The sequence below is a fragment of the Garra rufa genome, chromosome 9, assembly GCF_049309525.1.
Source record: "Garra rufa chromosome 9, GarRuf1.0, whole genome shotgun sequence".
Lineage (NCBI taxonomy): Eukaryota > Metazoa > Chordata > Actinopteri > Cypriniformes > Cyprinidae > Garra > Garra rufa.
The window spans coordinates 21,154,985-21,172,578 of record NC_133369.1 but is presented as its reverse complement, the minus strand read 5'-3'; the positions used below and the strand labels follow the sequence as shown (position 1 = coordinate 21,172,578).

At 37.8% G+C, this 17,594-nt stretch overlaps 1 protein-coding gene across 3 annotated transcripts in view; it reads left to right on the top strand.

Moving 5' to 3' along the window:
* The window catches only part of sema6cb (semaphorin 6Cb), a 166,803-nt gene extending 149,633 nt beyond the window's left edge, over nt 1-17,170 (top strand). For all 3 annotated transcript variants that reach the window (XM_073846587.1, XM_073846586.1, XM_073846585.1), the window contains one exon: nt 13,183-17,170. In XM_073846587.1, coding sequence (XP_073702688.1) covers nt 13,183-14,459 — 1,277 coding nt within the window. In that variant the 3' untranslated portion in view covers nt 14,460-17,170. The remainder of the gene's footprint in view (nt 1-13,182) is intronic.
* Nucleotides 17,171-17,594: the final 424 nt, after the last annotated feature.

Below are 17,594 nucleotides of genomic sequence, written 5' to 3'. Positions count from 1 at the left end.
ATGGTCATAGTTTCAAGCATTTTGTCACAGAAAGAGCATATTCACAATGTGACATACAATGCAAATTCTTCACGTGCTCATTTGTCATTTTGTTCAAATGCAAGCTGTAAAATTACATTAATGTTGATTAATCTCATTAATAGGACGCATTTGGGTGAGTTAATTAATCCTGTTAGAAGAGCACTTCAGTTTACCGGTGTTCATTCATCGTTCAAATTCAGCTCAAGCAGATCATTCAGCTACATTATTCAGCAATGAAACAATTGTATAGATTTTTCCTCTCCAAAAACACTGTTTTTGTAAGTGCATTGTTAATGTCTGGTTTGAGTTTTTTTTTTCTCTTTTATATCTTTTATTTAAAATATATATTCATTGTATATTAAAGGAGAAGTTCACTTCCAGAATTAAAATTTCCTGATAATTTACTTACCCCTGTGTCATCCAATATGTTCATGTCTTTCTTTAGTCAAAAATCAATTAAAGGAGAAGTTCATTTCCAGAGGAAAAATTTACAGATGATGTACTCACCCCTTGTCATCCAAGATGTTCATGTCTTTCTTTCTTCAGTCGTAAAGAAATTGTTTTTTGAGGAAAACATTTCAGAATTTTTCTCAATATAGTGGACTTCAATGGTGCCCTGAGTTCGAACTTCCAAAATGCAGTTTGAATGCGGCTTCAAACTATCCCAGATGTAGTTGTAAACAATCCCAGCCAAGGAAGAAGGGTGTTATCTAGCAAAACGATTAAAAAAAATAATAATTACAATATTTATACTTTTTAACCTCAAACACTCATCTTGTCTTGCTCTGCCTTAACTCTGTTTTTTCAGGTTCAAGACAGAGCATGTCGAAAAACTCCCATCTCATTTTCTCCCTCAACTTTAAAATCACCCTACAATGCTGTTTTACCTTTTTTGTTAAGGGTGTTTGATCTTCTTTGCATGTTCACTCTGTAGCGATGTAGGGTGATTTTGAAATGATTTTTTGAGTTGAGGGAGAAAATAAGCTGGGAGTTTTTCGACCTACCCTAACTATTTTGCACAGACTACTCATGCATTTTGCAGAGAGGTACAAAAGGAGCAGTAGAGGTTAAAAAGTACATAAATTGTAATAATAATAAAAAAAAAAAATCTTCATCTTTCACTAGATAAGGCACTTTTTCCTTGGCTGGGATCATTTACAGCTGCATTTGGGATCGCTTGAAGCTGCATTTGAACTGTGTTTTTCTCAAAAAAAAAAAAAAAAATTTCTTTATGACTGAAGAAAGAAAGACATGAACATTTTGGAAGACAAGGGGGTAAGTCGTTATCTGTAAATTTTTATTATGCAAGTGATATTCTCCTTTAAGGTTTTAAGGTAAAAACATTCCAAGATTTTTCTTCATATAGTGGACTTCAAAAGGGATCAAAGGATTGAGGGACCAAATTGCAGTTTCAATGAAGCTTCAAAGGGCTCTGCATGATCCCAGACTAGAAATAAGGGTCTTATCTAGCGAAACGATCATTTTCCATTTTCTAAAAAAGAAAAAAATGCAAATTTATATACTTTTTAACTGCAAATGCTCATCTTGTACTAGCACGCATTGCATTGTCATGTAGACGCTGAGTCAGTGTTTACAAAGGGAACGTGCAAAGAAAGTCAAATGCTCTTTACAAAAAAAAAGGTAAAACAATGATATTGGACAATTTTTGAAACTGGAGGAAGACAAAGAACTAACCACGCCTGACCTTTCCAATGTGACTATGTTATGCGTGAAGTCGTAAATGAGCATCACACCGCTGAAAGATGAGCATTTGTGGTTAAAAAGTATATAAATATTTTTAAAAATTCAGAAAACAACAGTTTCACTAGATAAGACCCTTATTCCTAGGCTAAATTCATGAAGAGCCCTTTGAAACTGCAATTTGGACCTTCAACCCATTGGCCACCATTGAAGTCCACTATATGCAGAAAAACCCTGGAATGTTTTCCTCAAAAGCCTTAACTTCTTTTCAACTGAAGATAGAAAGACATGAACATCTTGTTAGACACGGAGATGAGTAAATTACCAGGAAAGTTTTATTCTGAAAGTGAACTAATCTTGTGATAAAAAAAAAACCTTCATTAACATTTTTTTCTCAGTAATTTTGTTGACCAAATTAAAACTCGTAGCTACATCTCAACCCAGGTCAATTATATGAGCTGTTAGTTAAAATGTCAGCTGCTAATGATTCAGCCTTTACCTTTATTCATAGCCTGCGTAATCACGGTTTATTTTAGTGTACAGGGTCAGAGTCAAGCAATCCATTCCATTTCTACAGCTTTAGGTGGTGTTGACTTAAGCATGCGTGGTTGAATCTCTCTCCTTCTATATATATAAAAGGAAAGCGATAATGATGTCTGCCGAAACTAAACCTCTATTTGTTCTGAGGTGGCGGCTGCCGAATCCATGCGGCTCGTTAATGTTATTTTAAACACACCACCTTGCAGGTCATTCACACACTCGAATAAGTGCTATGATGGCAGGAACTCTGGCCCCCGATAATTTGCGTGAGTGTTGGAGGACGGACTGCCACGAGGGGGTGGGCGGATTCTGAAACTCATTAAAACACAGTCGAAGATGAACTGACAATGAACTCCGGCTGAACTCGAGGCTGAAGACGCATTCAGTCCTGCAGAGAGGCTATTAATACCACGGCAGGGGGAGAAACAAAGAAAGAGCCTGAGGTTTAAGGAGTCAGCGAGGGATGGAAACATGTTGAAATTGGGTGGAAGACATGGCGGCTTCCACATCGAGGATGTGGAAAGATAATGGAAATGCTGATTTTGATTCCAATCACACATCCAAACGAGGCTCCAGTAAAAAAAAAATCGGCAGGTGTGGTAACTGTTTTAATCGACTTTATAGGAGCTCTGCTCCCGAAAAGAGCAAAGTGACGTCCTTCTCATTAAAGTGTTTCACTTGTAAATGTCACAGTCAGCCTGCCGCCCGTGTAGCCAGAGCCAGGTAATAATGTCCATCACCAAAGGTCACAAAAAATAGATCCCGTTTTCCCCGAAAAAATTCTCTTTATATCAACCCAGCACATGCCCTGACACATGCAGACTCGACACACAGGCTATTAAATAGTGCACACACGCTAGTTCTTTCTAAAGAACTGTGGGCTCATACAGTGCTCGGATCCATATAATGCGCTTCCTAAAACCCTCTACCCCCTTCTCCTTTTCCTTGCCCCTTCCCTCTCTTCCTCCAGTCCTTCTGACTGGAGAGATGTAGTGTTCTGTTAACCTGCCTGTTTTTTCAGACTAATGCTTCACCTTCTTAAGTTCTAAAGCCTGTCTTATTTTCCCCTCTGGGTTTAGTTTAGAGTCTCGTAAAGCCTGAGCTCTGTAGTCCGACTTTAGGATTACGGCCGTTAGTTTTTTAGTTCTTCTAGAACTGTCTGCCACCTCTTTCTAGTCTTAAATAGTTTATCATTTGCTTCTAAGGATTGGAGATACTTAAGCAACTCAGGCTTCAGAGTGAGGCTGTAGCGAGTTCGATTGTTTCCCGCATGCTTGTTTGCTTCTCTAGGGTCGTAAGATCTCCAGCTTGACCGGCCGCTGGCTTCGGTTGAGTTTTCGCATCTGTTTCCCTATCTGCTTGTGCGTGGTGTGTTCAAGAGTATGTGTGAACCCGTTGCATGAATCTAACGTCATCTTTTGATTGAAAGTGCATCTTCAGTTTGCTGAAGAGGAGAGTCGCTCTCTTATCAGACCTGCTTTATTTGGCTTTGAATGCATGGTGCTTCATATTATGCATGATGTTTTGAAATGTTATATCCTGTAAAATGTGTTGACTTTTGTGGATTCTAAAGGTCCTTTCACATGATTCACATCAGCCTTATCCAGTGAATTGAAATCTACAGCGTTACTCCTGATAGTGTCTCTCAGTGCAACGCTCAAACTTGTTCACTGCTGACCTTTCGAAGCACAGCCAATGATTACTGGACAGTTTGCATGACGTATTATTACATGGATGGTATTGTCAGGAATGTGGCATTTAAAGGGAAAAATATTAAATGACAAACATAAAATGCTTTTACATTTTTTTTTTTTTAATTATAATAATATAACAATAATAGCAAATCAATTTCTGGCTTGGACTTTTTTGTTCTAAGCTCGAATGCATCTTAACTTGTTAATTTGCTAACAATACATAGTTTATATGTGACCCTGGACCACAAAACCAGTCTTAAGTAGCACAAGTATATTTGTAGCAATAGCCAAAAATACATTGTATTGGTCAAAATTTAGATTTTTACTTAATGCCAAAAATTATTAGGATATTAAGTAAAGATCATGTTCCATGAAGATATTTTGTAAATTTACTTACTACCATAAATATATTAAAATGCCATTTTTTATTAGCAATATGCATGGTTAAGAACCTTATTTGGACATCTTTAAAGGCGATTTTATCAATGTTTCGATTTTTTTTGCACCCTTAGATTCCAGATTTTTAGTTGTATCTCGGCCAAATATTGTCCTAACAAACTATACATCAATGGAAAGCTTATTTATTGTTTATTTATTGTTTATTATTTATTGCTTATTTATTATAGATCTCAATTTCAAAAAACTGACCCTTATGACTGGTCCAGGGTAACATATATACACTGCCGTTTAAATGTTTAGGATCAGAAAAACAGGAAAACAACAGTAATACTGTGAAATATTATTGCAATGTAAAATAGTGGTTTTGTATTTTATTATACTTTAAAATAGAATTAATTCCTGTGATCAAAGCAGAATTTTCAGCATCATTACTCCAATTTTGATTGTCACATGATCGTTCAGAAATCATTCTAATACACTGATTTATTATCAATGTTGGAAACAGTTGTGCTGCTAAGTACAAATATATATTTTAACCTGGGATATATATATATATTTTTAATTCTGTGATTATTAAAACATTACAAAGCATTTATTTAAAATAGAAATCTTTTGTAACGATATACATCACTGTTTAAACTTTTATTCAGCAAGGATGTGTCAAATTGATAAAGTAATAGTAAAGACTTATATTGTTAGAAAAGATTTCTATTTTGAATAAATCCTGTTCTTTTTAACTTTTTATTAATCGAAAACTCCTGGGAAAAAAGTAGCATAGGTTCCAAAAAAATATTAAGCAGCGCAACATTTCCAACACTGATCATAAATCATCATTTCAAAATGATTTCTGAAGGATCATGTGACACTGAAGACTGGAGTAATGGCTGATGAAAATTCAGCAACTTTGTGTCACAGAAATAAACTGTTTTGAAGTATATTCAATTAGAAATTACATACCATGCTACCTAGTAATTTCCTAAGGTTTTTCCTCCATGACTGTATCCACATCATTTTTACATGAAAAATGACTCGTGCTTCTGTTAAGATGTAAATTATGTGAAAAGGACTTAATTTTTAATTGTATTGATATATATATATGATTCATATATTTTAAGAAGAATGTTAATGCCTAATGGTGTTAATAATACTATTTCTGTGTCAATTCCTGTCAAATCATTTACCTGCCAGAAAAATGACTTCATAAAAGGCTCTGCAGAATCTATCAGAAAAAGCATTTAAGAGACAAGAGCGCTGAGCTGAAAATGCAAATCCATTCAGACAGAATCTTTTCTCATTTCCTGCGTTCACGGATTCAGACGCGCTCAATTATTTACTTTTGTTTGCCGTTCTCTGTGTACCTGCTCATATTGTCAATTATATTCCATCATGAGGTAAATGAATACGCATCCATGTCTAATTTTCCAGCGGATTTTGCACTTCTCTGTGGAGATCAGATGATGTCAGTCACCTTTTGACTGAATTAATTTGCTCCCATTTTTGACATTTACTTGGGTCGAACTAGATACAAAAGGGCTTGATTTCAACTTCTCACGACCCTCTATAAAGCCGTCTGTAAAGTTCCACAGACAATGCAGCTTTGTTCAGCAGCGAATTTGTAAAGCCTTTCAGCTGAGACCTCACAGACATTCATTTCTAGTTCTGAAGGCTGATCATTTCCCATCTACTTGATGGTATACAAATTCAATTTAAAGCTTTTTAAACTTTTAAATGTTTAATCCCCTGAGCTACACAACTAGTACTAAAGATGCTTTAGCAAAAGCAAAAAAACCAAACATCTGCATTGATTATAAGCACTGCACTCTTCCTAGCTTCAGGATCTCTGTATCCTGCTTATTCCACAAGATTATTTATGACAGCATTGCTGCTTTCACATCAGCTCAAAAACACTAGAGGTAATTGGATAATCAAGAAGCGAGACTATTGAATGCCCTGGAAAACCATGAGCCTAACACAACTAATTATTAAAGTCTCAGAGAAACACAAAGTGAGTGATGGCCAATATACCTAACATCTACACTACAAAAAGGTTGCAATGCTATAGATGAACCATTCTGAGTTTCTTTGATTCTTTAAAGAACCATTTTTCTTTGTGTTATGAACATTCAAATAATTGAAATATCCTTTTCCATATTAAATGTGCAATGGAACAGTTCTTTAAGGCCCCATAGATGCTTTAAAAGTGTAGTCTCCTTACAATTGAGATTATACTTTCTCTTCTTAGTGAAGGTGAAATCAAAACAGAAAACAGAACCTTAAGACCTACATAGATAAAGTCGCCCGGGAAAAGGCTGTTTTCTTCTCACCTTTGTTCTGAGATAAAGAGCATAAACTGAACAACAATAGCCCTTGAAGCTCTATGACTCCTAGTATCCTACTATCACCAAATGGGCCTGATCTATTCAGTGATATCAAATTTATGGTGCATAAAAAGTTCCATTCCCGAGCCTTTCAGAGGCAATCAGCCACACACAGAGAGCGAGAGAAACGGATACACACCAACAAAGCATTTAGAGAAACAAGGGTTTGTGTGTGAAAGAATTACAGGACCTTTAAAGGCATAATTCAGCTAAAAATGAAATTTCTGTCATGGTTTACTTCAAAACATTTTTCAATATATCTTTTATGTTCCACAGAAAAATGTGAGTCTTGCAGGTTTGGAACAACGTAAGAGTGAATAAATGATGACAGAATTCTCATATTTGGGTGAAATATCTCTTTACAGAATAATATTTCTGTAATGTTCAAATAATGTTTTTGCTGCTAGCCCACAGCAGTTCATGTAATGATGTTATACTCATAGGTGATATTTCATACTTGTTGAGCTTCACTAATAATAAAATTCTGCCGTCCTAATGACTTTAGGATAAAAGTTCCATCTAAAAGTAATTTATACATGAATGTGCCATTAAAACTGCCTTTTGTCCAGGAAGTTTCTCCATATTTTACTGATAAACAAGCCTGACTGAGATTGCGTGTGTTCTGAATATGAAGACTTACGCTGCTGCTCAAAGGTTCAAAACAGAAGCAGTTTTAATGTCATTATTATATAAATGCTGATAACTGAATTTTACACCATTTCTTTCATCTTAAATGAACATGTTAACTCTGGCAGCCGTAGTATATACACGCTTATATTTTAGCGGGGCTTTGAGAGATTGCTCACGAGTCTGCTTTCAATTAAACACACTTTTTTTGCCCTCCAGCTTTTTATGGACGTCTCCAGCACTTCTTTCTCCCACTCTCCAGCTCTTTGAGAAGGAGTTACTAGGGTTTTGACAGAGGCCTACACAATCCCTCACACAGCCGAAAGGAAGATTGAAAGACTTAAAGTTTTCACCACTGAAAATCTGTCACTCATTTCTCCCCACCACTTCACTCTTTCAACCTCTTTTCTTCTCACCCACTCTCTTACTCTCAGTACCATTCATTTTTTTTCTCTCCTCTCCTTTCTCAATAAATCTGTCATTCTCTTTTTTACAGTAGTCATCTTCCTCAGTTCTCTCTATCCCCTTTCTCTCCTCTTCATGCTTGTTCTCTCTTTCTTTGAGTCAATGAGGAGTTATTGGATTTTTGACAGAGGCCTAAACAATCACTTGCACAGCCAGGAGAAAGTGAAAGCACCACCCTCTCCTCTCTTCTCCACACCTCCATCTTCCTCTTTCACTCTTATCCAAGCTCATATTTTCAGTACTTCCATGTTTATTTTCATTATTTATTATTGTAGTAATTGTGTATATTTATATTTTAGTACATTGCCCTCCACTAATATTGGCACCCTTAGTAAATATGAGCAGAAAAAGGTGGCTGTGAAAATATATCTGCATCATTTATCCTTTTGATCTTTCATTTAAAAAATTCACAAAATTCTAACCTATCATTGAAATAAAACAACGGAAAGTGGGTGGAAAATCTCATTATGAAATAATGTTTTTCTCTAGTTTGCATTGGGCACAATTATTGGCACCCATTATTGCAACAACCTTTTCTCAAGATAACAGCTCTAAGTTTTCTCCACAATGCAACATGAGTTTGGAGAACACCTGACCATAGATAAGACACCATTCCTTCATATATCTCCCCAGATCTTTCAGATTTCCAGCTCTATGTGTTCACCCCACTCATCTTCTATAGGGTTCAATTCAGGGAACTGGGGCGCCAATGGCTTCATTTTGTCCTCAGTGACACATTTTTGTGTTGATTTTGATGTTTGTTTTGGATCATTGTCCTGATAGAAGATCCAGCCATGGCCCATCATAAAATTTCTAACAGAGGCAGTCAGGTTTACATCTGTTGGTATTTGCTACACTTAAAAATAAAGGTTCTTTACAAGGTTCTTCACAGCGATGCCAGCGATTCTATGGCATCGTGAAGCACCTTTATTTTTAAGAGTGTACCATCCATGATGCCATGTATCTGAACAAGATGTCCAGGACCACTGGCAGAAAAATAGGCCCACAACATTGAAGATCCAGCAGTATATTTAACCTTGGACATGGGGTACTTTTTTATTCCTGTGTCTATTAAACTTATCTAGTGGGTTTGCTGTCAAAAAGCTCTTTTTAGTTTTATCTGACCATAGAAGCCAGTCCCGTTTGAAGTTCCAGTCCTGTCTGACAACTGAATATGCTGGAAATCAGCAGTTTTCCAGCTGTGATCTTTAGAGTCTTTGGCCACTCAAACTGTCCTCCTCAACATCTTTAGTTAATTGGAACTTCTTAATGATTGCCCTGACGGTGGAAATGTGGATTTTCTATGCTTTAGCTATTTCTTACATCCACTTTCTATTTTGTGAAGCTCAACAACCTCAGTACTATATTCTTTGTTTTTCACATTCCTTGTGATGGATGATTAAAGGGAAGTTGGTCTTTGTGTTCCTCATATTTATAATCCTGTAGAACAATAAGTCATGGCTGGACAATTTCATGCTTTTAGTCACCCTGGTGTGCTAAAAATGTAAATCTTAATGGAAATATACTTAAGAGATAGTTTAGAAAGCATAGAATTTCTAGGGGTGTCAATAATTGTGATCAACATGCATAGGAGAAAAATTCATGTTTTCCCCCAACTTTCAATTGTTTTACTTTAATCAAAGTTTAGAATTTTGTGTTTTTTTTTTTTGTAATGAAAGATCAGAAAGATAAACAATGCATTGCATTTGCTCATATTTACTAAGGGTGCCAATATTAATGGAGGGCACTGTATATTTTACTTTTTTGTTTCTATTTAACTCCCTTCTTTTCTCAGTAATTCTCTGTCCTCTATCCTTCTACTTCCTTTTTTTAATCATCTATATGATTTTCTTTTGGCAAAGTGAGATCTGTATTATGCCCGTCCCTGTTCTTCACATATTTATGCTAAATTTAGTCTCTGTTCTGCCAACGTTCTTTAAAAAGGAGATAAGCCGGCAGCCAAAAACTCTCATATAGTTTTTTTTTTTTTTTTCAACTGATGATCATCTTGTTTGCATGGCCTTGAAAATAACTGACCCACTTACAAAGTCAACTTGATATATATTTAAAAGTAGCACTTTATCTCTGTATTCATAACTTATTTTCAGTTTTTGTGTCAGTGGAAACTACTATTCCATAGTTAGCTTGAATAAACTGCAGTGCTATGAAGTGTTAGCATGCATTCAACCCTTTCGATACTGATAAATTAATTTTAAGGTTTGATATCTAATTTGTGCTTTAAGAAAATTACCTTTAGAAGTATTTGTTATTGTGTTTGTACTAGAGTACTGTACAAAAAGCTATCGAGTCATGAAAGAGACTCCAAACCTGTTGTGACACCAAAAGTGTGTGCTTGTGAGTCACCCATCACGTAGCATATGCCGGCCCTCAGTGCTTCCCAGGGGCCAAAGAGCTCAGTTTATAGACCAGCAGAAAGCAGACGAATGAGTCAGAGGAAGATAAAGGTCCATTCTATTATTCATAACATCTTCCGGTATGTTTGCACATAAGTCTGTTATAGCTTACAAGAAAATGAGGCAAACTCTGGCAGGTCTATTAGTTTTATTCTCTTGTATGTAAACATTAAACATGTCAGTTATAATGCCTCAGAAACTCCATCTTAATAAAACAACAACAGCTAAACCATTACGTGCTTCCAATAACTATTCTGTGAGACGTGGAAATATACGCGCACTAGACTACTCTTTCAGAAGTTTACTTAGCTATAACTCATTCTGGTTTGCATCTCTAAACATTTTTACAGGAGAGAATTGAGTTGGCGGGAAGCTATAGCTAGCAAAGCACAGTTGCTGCTCTGCTAATGTGTTTGTATTGATGCCTGAAGGAAGATTATCCTTGTTTTTCCTCACATAGAGTTATTATGCATTCATAGTTGTATTTTTGCTTGCAGCAGCTAGAAAAAGCACAATAGCGTCTCTCTCGCTCTCTCGATAACTCGCTAACGGTGGTCCACCCACTCTTACGCGGTGTTTTGTTTGCCATCGCTCGCGTCAGCGAGACTTTGTTGGCCTTGCCAAATGTCTTAAGCAGCTAATAGCATCTTTCAAGCTATCTTTAGATTTGGCTCTCTACAGTCTACAATAAATGTTGCCCTTCAGACATTCTCGATTGATAAGATAAAGATGTAATAAATTAGTTTGACATGTTGCAAACGACTCAAAATAAGAATTTAGTTCCTGTATGTTAGCTATGATTATCAATTAGCCAGCAGCATTTATTTAGCTATTCCTTTAGCTACAGTTGAGGTCAAAAGTTTACGTACACCTTGCAGAATCTGCAAAATGTTAATTATTTGACCAAAGTAAAAGGGATCATACAAAATGCATGATGTTATTTTTTATTTAGTACTGACCTGAATAAGATATTTCATATAAAATAGGTTTACATATAGTTCACAAGAGAAAATAATAGTTAGAATTTATAAAAAATGACCCTGTTCAAAAGTTTACATACACGTGATTCTTAATACTGTGTTGTTACCTGAATGATCCACAGTTGTTGTTGTTTTTGTTTTTTAGGTGATAGTTGTTCATGAGTCCCTTGTTTGTCCTGAACAGTTGTCCAGAACTACCGTTGTTCTTTAGAAAAATCCTTCAGGTCCCACAGATTCTTTGTTTTATTTTATTTTTTCAGCATATTTGTGTATTTGAACCCTTTCCAACAATGACTGTATGATTCTAAGATCCGTCTTTTCACACTGAGAACAACTGAGGGACTCATATGCAACAATTACAGAAGGTTAAAATGCTCACTGATGGTCCAAAAGAAAATAACGATGCATTAAGAGCCAGGGGTGTAAACTTTTGAACAGAATGAAGATGTGTACATTTTTCTTATTTTGCCTAAATATTTTTTTTTTTTTTCATTTAGTACTGCATTTCAGAAGCTACAGAAAATATTTACATGTTTCCCAGAAGACAAAATAAGTTATATTTACCCTGGTCTTCAAAAGGTTTTCACCCCCCAGCTCTTAATACATGGTTTTTCCTTTTAAAGCATTAGTGAGCATTTGAACCTTCTGTAGTAGTTGCATATGAGTCCCTCAGTTGTCCTCAGTGTGAAAAGATGAATCTCCAAATCATACAGTCATTATTGGAAAGGGTTCAAATACACAAAAATTCTGGAAAACTAAAGAATTTGTAGAACCTGAAGGATTTTTCTGAAGAACTTAACTGTTCAGGACCAAGGGAATCATAAACAAAAAAACACAGGTGTGGATCATTCAAGTAAGAACACAGTATTATGAATCATGCGTATGTACATTTTTGAACAGGGTCATTTTTATAAATTCAACAATTATTTTCTGTTGTAGACTGTGAAATATCGTACTCAGGTCAGTACTACATAAAAATAACATGTATTTTGTATGATCCCTCTTATTTTGGTCAATTCATTAACATTTTGCAGATTCTACAAGGTGTATGTAAACTTTTGACCTCAAATGTATTTAGCTTTCTTAGTTATCTAGCATGTATTACTTTGTATTTATTACTTTCATCCTTGTATCCATCTGTCTAACTATCTATCTTGCTTTCTTTCATCTCTCTTCACTTTCATGACTCTGATGTTTGTAAATAAAACGTTGGCTGCTTTTACAAAAGCCTTTTAAAAATGTTTTAAACGCCGTAAGCAAATCTGTGCTCGTCAAGTGATTTCTTTAATATTGTACTAAAATTAATCAAGGTGTAACATTTAAGTTCTTAGCTAATACTTTTTTACAAAAGCAACTTGCAGCTCAGTGCAAAATAGCTCTAACCGCAGATTTTCCATTTACTGGCTCTCTTATAAATAAGAACAGAAAAATGAGAAAAACAAGGAAAGGCTGACTGCGCAGATGGCAGGCAGTGGGAGTTACTAATTATCTGAGCATGCACATGTTAGCGAAATCACCTCTAGCCTCAGTTCATTAAGACCGTAAGGTGGTCTGTGCATTCGTTTTAATTTGCAGTGACTGAAAACATCTCCATATCATTTTCGCACCACCTTAACGCCATATGCAGCTCAGTGTAGAACAGCACAATCAGCTGTGAGTCAAGCACATAGCACTGCTGCTCTTGAGACTGTGGCTAATGAGAGAACCACTTAGCTCCCTACAAGACCATTAGCAATTGTTCTTGAGGCTCCAGTGTTATTTGATGTTGAACCAATGAGCATTTGCAGATTGATTCCGAACGGCCCCGCTCAGCTAGCGCTCTGCTTTGTTTGTCAGCACTTTCTAACATGAATAGAAGTCTGCTAAGAACTCTACAGACTCTCACACTGTTAAAAGCTAACCTAACTGGCACCTCACTGTGTCTTTACAGTGCACTCATCTCGCTCTCTTCCCCTCTCCGCAGGAGTGCGCCGACCCCCTGAGGTAGATAAGTCCAACCACAGTGTTCACTACACTCTGCTCATTGCGTGTGTCCTGGTGGCGTTTGTCCTGGGAGCTTTCCTCTCCGGATTCCTCGTTTCCTGTTACTGCAACCACAACGTGAACAAGACCAAAAGGCTGTCGAAAGATCCCGAAGCACCGATCCCACATGCTCTATCCCTGCGCAGCCTGGCCAAGCTAAACGGCTTGCTGGAGAGCCAAAACAAGGACGAGAAGCTGGAGGTATCCTCACCCAAACTCTACAACTCTTTCTTCGCGAATGGAAAAGAGCAGGCGCATCGCAGAAATGCTCACCATGCTGCCATGACAGAACTCATTCACCCACACCATCACCACTCCGCAGAGCTCTCCGGCCTTCCCACACCTGATTCGACTCCAGAGCTACCGATCAAGAGTATGAAGGCCTTCAAGAACCAATGGGAGAAGAATCAAAACTGCAATAACGCTAAAGAACCAAAGTCCCACAACATGGGAGCGTCTCGACCATCCACTGGGATGCAACATCAGATTTTCCCCTTCTCCCAAGGACTGACCAACGGACAAGTCCTCGGTAGCTCGGCACACATGGATGAACGTAAAATCCACAATGTGGAGCGTGTGGCAAGCCAGCCGTATCACTGCTACCCGCACAAGATTGTGGACGTCACCTCGCTTGATGAGCTTCTGAAGCACATTCACGAAATCAACGTGGCTACAGGCAAGAGTCCCACCGTCCTTACCTCGTCCATGTCAGCCAACGCCGGTCAGATGGCGTTCGCAAACCGTGTACAACCGCACATCCCTGAAACGGAGTCTGCGCCATACTACAGCTCCTCCACGCTTCCTCGGGACAGCCTTACTCGTCGCATGGACGTCCCACCAGAGATTCCACCCCATCATCAGTCTACTCTGGAAAGAGTGTCCCGTCACCCATCTCAACGCCACTCTTTGATAACTACTCCCAAGATGCCAAGTGGAGGTGTGGTGCCAAGGCAGCACAGCTTCAACCAGCGCAGCGCCCATCAGCCCCTCTTGCTTTCCCGAATGAACTCTAACGGCAGCAGTTCAGGTTGCGACGTAAGGCACCCGCTCATCCCTAACGGATACCTAACTCGCCAGCATAGCTACAGCGAGCAGCCAGAAGTCCACCGTGGAGCTATTGTCCGTCGGACAGCCTCGCTCAAGCCCGACGTCCCGCCCAAGCCGCTGTTCATCCCTGCTAGCTCACCTGTCAACCAAGCAGGGAAATTCAACTACTGAACAACGGAGAAGAAAAGCCTGTGGTTTTTCGTAAAAGGCTACTCGACCTCTCCAAACTGAGAGTGGTCAAGAACAATTAAAAGACGAAAAAAGACGAAAAACTTGCCTTCATGGGAAAAGAAAAAAATCCTCTGGAGATTGGCTGCCAGTGTTGTCGACTTTACATTTGAACTATGACTTGTTTTTCTCTGTTTCATGAATATATTTGTACCATATTGGTATTGCTCAGCTATTGGCCATTAGGAAAGGAGGAGTTACAGGAGTCCACCTAGATTTAGGCTGCCACAGTGATAAGTGTGTGGCTTTACGGTGTTACTTTGGACTGTCCGGACAAGTGTCACTAATCCAAAACTCTGGACCTGAACTTTTATCCGAACAAGTGTAAACACCTTGTTTGATATTCTGATCTTTCTTGCTTTGGCTTAACTATTCTGTTGATGTAGAGTTGATGAACTGTGCTGATCCCAATTAGAAATGTGTATATATGCATGCGTGTGTGCGTGTGTGTGTATATATATATATATATAAAAATATATATGTATGTGTGTGTACATATACATACCCAGTGTATGTATCTAGATTACTAAAATGGTTTAGCCCCCTCAACAAGTTCCTTCGCCTTATTTTAAAAGCAGATGTGCCCACACAACCTGAAGTAATCTCTGTAAAATCCATAAGCAATAATCTCCACCCCATCCTGTCCACGCCAGTGTAATGCAGTTACCACAACTCAAACTCAATAAAGTATAAATTCAGATGATTAAATATGGCATTACATCTGAACGTACCGGCCCAAGTGAGGTGAACCACTCTTAGTGTTATGAAGGAGATGTATGTATATACCTAAGAGGAATGTATTCTTTGTCTATACGCTGCAGAATCAGTGTGAGGTGCTCCAGTATTTACCCTCTGTCTCCTCTGTTAAAATCATTTAATTCCTGAAAGTGAATTCAAATTTGATCTCTTACAGCGGAATCATCGAACACTGTGTCCTAACCAGCTGTTAAAAGCCGATAAAGCGACATCTCTTCTAGGTAAATTTTAAGTTTTTGTCTTAAACCATCTCTGACCAATATCTGTGTTCTATTATATATAGCCCCACCACCAGTGAAATCTAATTGGTTGAAACTTCTGCATAAACATCAAATACCTGCTGATTGGCTGAAACTGTTCTCACCTGGATAGGACACAGCGTAAAGAAAAAAAAATCTTACTTTTGTCCTGAGTTATTCCTATATTATGTTAAAAATGTATCGATATTAACACTAAAACTGTTTTGTGTAAATAGATGAACAATAACTAGCCAAATTGTAATTGTTTGTGTAAATTTGTGCCTTATTTAATATGATGTGTTAAGGGGGGGGGTGGCGGCAGAGTGGGAGAGGGGACATCATTTGAAGAAAAGGGCAGAGAGGCCGTCATTTATCTTTTTATTTTAAATATTTGTATTTTTTTTTTAAAGCTTGGTTGTCTGTATGTCATAACTGTTGTAGATATATATTTCTAGATACTTTTGATATCCCCAGTCTGTGTGAGGCTTTTGCATTTGGAACAGCATCTACATAGTTTTCCCTCCAAAGAGTCAGTCTATCTATCTATCGTTCTATCATTCTATCTATCATTCTAACTTTCTATCGTTCTTTCGCTCTATCACTGTGTATCTATTTTTTGATGTATTTCTTTTTCTATCTATTGATCGATCAATCAATCTATCTCTCATCCTTTCTATCGCTCTGTCTATCCTGTCTATTGTTCTATGTATTTCTCTGTTGTTTTCTTTCTCTTTCTTCTTGCTTTCACGCTGAACTCAGCATTAGTTTAAGAAACTTGTGTCTTCACTGACAGGTTTGCTCTGAGATGTGTGAAGTAAGATGTAAGATACGTGAACTTCTAAACTGCAGTGTATCTTCAGATCTTATGTTTAATGGCGAGAGCAAGACTTCTTAAGCCTTGCACTCTGTTTGGAGGAGAGACTTCTGTGTGTGTGTGTGTGTGTGTGTGTGTGTGTGTGTGTGTGTGTGTGTGTGTGTGTGTGTGTGTGTGTGTGTGTGTGTGTGCTTCACAAGGAGACCATATCAGCTGGCTGTAGTTCAAACACGTACCTCCCTTTGCTTTTTCCCAGTACTTCAGTCTGGCAGAGTAACTCAGAACAGTTCCTCTGCTCAAAGTCATCTTCATCTTCTTCTTCAGTCTGTCTTAAGACTCTATGATGTGTCGGCTTTTGCATAAATTTTTGGTGCTGGTCTGAGATACACTTTTTATCATGTACACTTGAATGAACCTTTTAAATTGGCTGCCTGTAACTGTGTGCTCTGTTGCCCCTCACAAAACCAAATGCAATGTCACATTTTAATAGACGGCTACCGCATCATATGCATCCCAGGTGGAAAATGGACTGAGGGTCGAATCCCTGCACCGCAACTCGACGGACATCCGGAGCGAGTAGACTGAGTGGAAAAAGACTGGTGTAGTTTCTTTGAATTTCTATAGATATTACGATGGAAAGGGAACTGCGTGTGTCTGTTTTATCTGCTTTAACCATTGAGGTTTCTGTTATTGCACAGTGTAAATACAGTCCTGGAGTTTCCCAGGATTCAGTGCTCTGTTATGATTACTATTGGGCAAAGCCCCATGGATTCTCCACCTCTGCTTTTATGGAATACTGTTGTATTTTCCTTATAACAGAAATAAATGAGAGATCATAACATGCATATTGTTTTCCTGATTGATCATTTTGTAAAGCTTACATGTTTTCTCTTTATCCGACAGTTTAAAGAGAACGTTTTCACATGTTTTGCAGCAAAAAAAGAACGCATTTGGTTGTACTCAAGGTCTCCCGGCTCTCATGAAAAAATACAGCTGATTCTGGTGCTGTAGGCCAACCACAGCTGCACTACATGGATGCAATGGATGATGTTTACCGTACCGCTCAAGGGCCAAAAATGACTTAATAGCCAATTAGTTCCTCTGGGCCCTTGAACTGAAGGTGAATGTATATTAAAACTGACGTCTATGGCTCTCTAGCCAAATCGGGAGTGCATGGAATTTATGCTTTTACTATGGTTACAAGTATACAGCATAGATCTACAGTGTAATTAGTGGAAAAAGATGAGGGTTCTGCTTCTCCACATGAAC